The 1,806-nt window shown below is 35.5% G+C and overlaps 1 protein-coding gene across 1 annotated transcript in view; it reads right to left on the minus strand.

The window, feature by feature from the left end:
• Window positions 1–562: 562 nt before the first annotated feature.
• LOC107704143 (melanopsin-A-like) overlaps window positions 563–1,806 on the minus strand; it is a 12,544-nt gene continuing 11,300 nt past the window's right edge. Inside the window, exon 9 of the mRNA XM_016507005.1 lies at window positions 563–1,010. Within this exon, the coding sequence (XP_016362491.1) occupies window positions 672–1,010 (339 nt within the window). The 3' untranslated portion in view covers window positions 563–671. The remainder of the gene's footprint in view (window positions 1,011–1,806) is intronic.

Here is a 1,806-nt window from a genome sequence, read left to right on the forward strand (position 1 = left end):
TATATATATATATATTGACAAATATATAACTAAGCACGGGCTTTGGCAACAAATATTGGTTTGTAGTTATTGCTAAAAGAGAAAAACAAACACGCACACAAAAGTTGAACAAAGCTAAATAATACACACACAAAAAAAACTTTGGTGGTGAAATAATTTTCACTCAGAAATTGCTAATAAATATCACAAAGAATTACAAAGAATCATTAAGTTACACATTTAATTAAACTTTGAAGTTAGATGTTGAAAGAAATAGTTTTTTTTTTATCGTAAAACATACCCCAATAACCTGTTTTGTTTACAACTTCAAAACAATCTTTTTTTATTTTGTCTTCAATTTTGCAAGTTGCTTTAGATAAAGGCTGATGAAACAAATGCATGTGTGTACTTTTTGGTCATTAAAATAAGTAACTTTTTGTTAAAGAAAACTGTCCTGATCCATGAGGTTCATGTGTGCGAAGACAAAAGGAATGTACAAATATATTTTTTATAATTTTTTTAGACAAAAAAAAAACACTTTTCAATAAAAACAGATAACGTTTGATTGTCATACATGCCAAAAAAAAAAAAAAAAAAACACCTCTAAAAGGTCATTTCTCAAGCACCGATATTTCCTTCATGAAGTGCACATCTAGTCTGAATCAGAGTTTATTTAACAGTGTCAGATCAGTTCATGTGAGAAATCTCTCTTTAGTCTCCAGTAGCTCTGCAGGGCAGTTTGTGTTTGTGAGGCCAATTATTAAGTCCTGACAGTGAGATCCAGACTTTTCTTCTCCTACTGTATCTTCTCTCATATTGCTCTCTGAAGCTGGACTGATGATGATTGTGGGAGCATCTGAGGAGCTGCAGGTCACAGAGTCGTTCTTAGGGTTAAATGAGAGGTCAGAGGTCATATCAGCACTCCCGCTCTTCTTAGTGTAAATGACCATTGGTGCCGTTGCCATGGCGAGGGAACCGGAGACGAGATCTCGCTCGCATAGACTGAACGACTCTCTCATCTGTACCGGAGGCTACAGAACACAAACACACTTGGCGATTGGTTGAATTACTGTATATGGACACACCCCTTCCTGTACATTAATTTGGTCTATAAGTTTTATTCACAAGTCTATTTAAAGGAATAGCTCACCAAAAAATTAAAATTTACTGAAAATGTTCTCATTCTCAGGCCATTCGAGATGTAGATGAGTTTGTTTCTTCATCAGAACAGATTTGGAGAAATGTAGTATTACATCGCTTGCTCAGCAATGCATCCTCTGCAGTGAATGGGTGCCGTCAGAATGAGAGTCCAAACAGCTGATAAAAACATCACAATAATCCACAAGTAATCCACACCACTCCAGTCCATCAGGTAATGTCTGGTGAAGAAAAAAGCTCAATGTTTGTCATAAACAAATCCATCATTAAGACGTTCTTAAATTCCAAAAAACTAAAACGATTCCTCTATCCATAATATTTCTTTATCTAGGGATAAAGTCGTCTCGTCTGATTCAGAAGTGGAATATGCACAGATCAAATGCAAAAACAGTCCAAAACAGTTCTAAACAAAATATATTGGTGGTTTTTGATGTGAGAGGACAACATGGGCTGGACTTTTTTCACTGGAGGAAGCGTTATTATGGATTATGGACTCGTATTTGGGCCGGAAGAGATGATTTAAAGTTAAAATGCCTTTATGAAGGATTTGCTTCTTACAAATACGCAGCATTTTACTTCACAAGACATTAGTTGATAGACTAGGTGTGGATTACTTGTGGACTATTGTAATGTTTTTATCAGCTGTTTGGACTCTCATTCTGACGGCAC

Source organism: Sinocyclocheilus anshuiensis, unplaced genomic scaffold, assembly GCF_001515605.1.
Source record: "Sinocyclocheilus anshuiensis isolate Anshui unplaced genomic scaffold, SAMN03320099.WGS_v1.1 scaffold117, whole genome shotgun sequence".
Classification (NCBI taxonomy): domain Eukaryota; kingdom Metazoa; phylum Chordata; class Actinopteri; order Cypriniformes; family Cyprinidae; genus Sinocyclocheilus; species Sinocyclocheilus anshuiensis.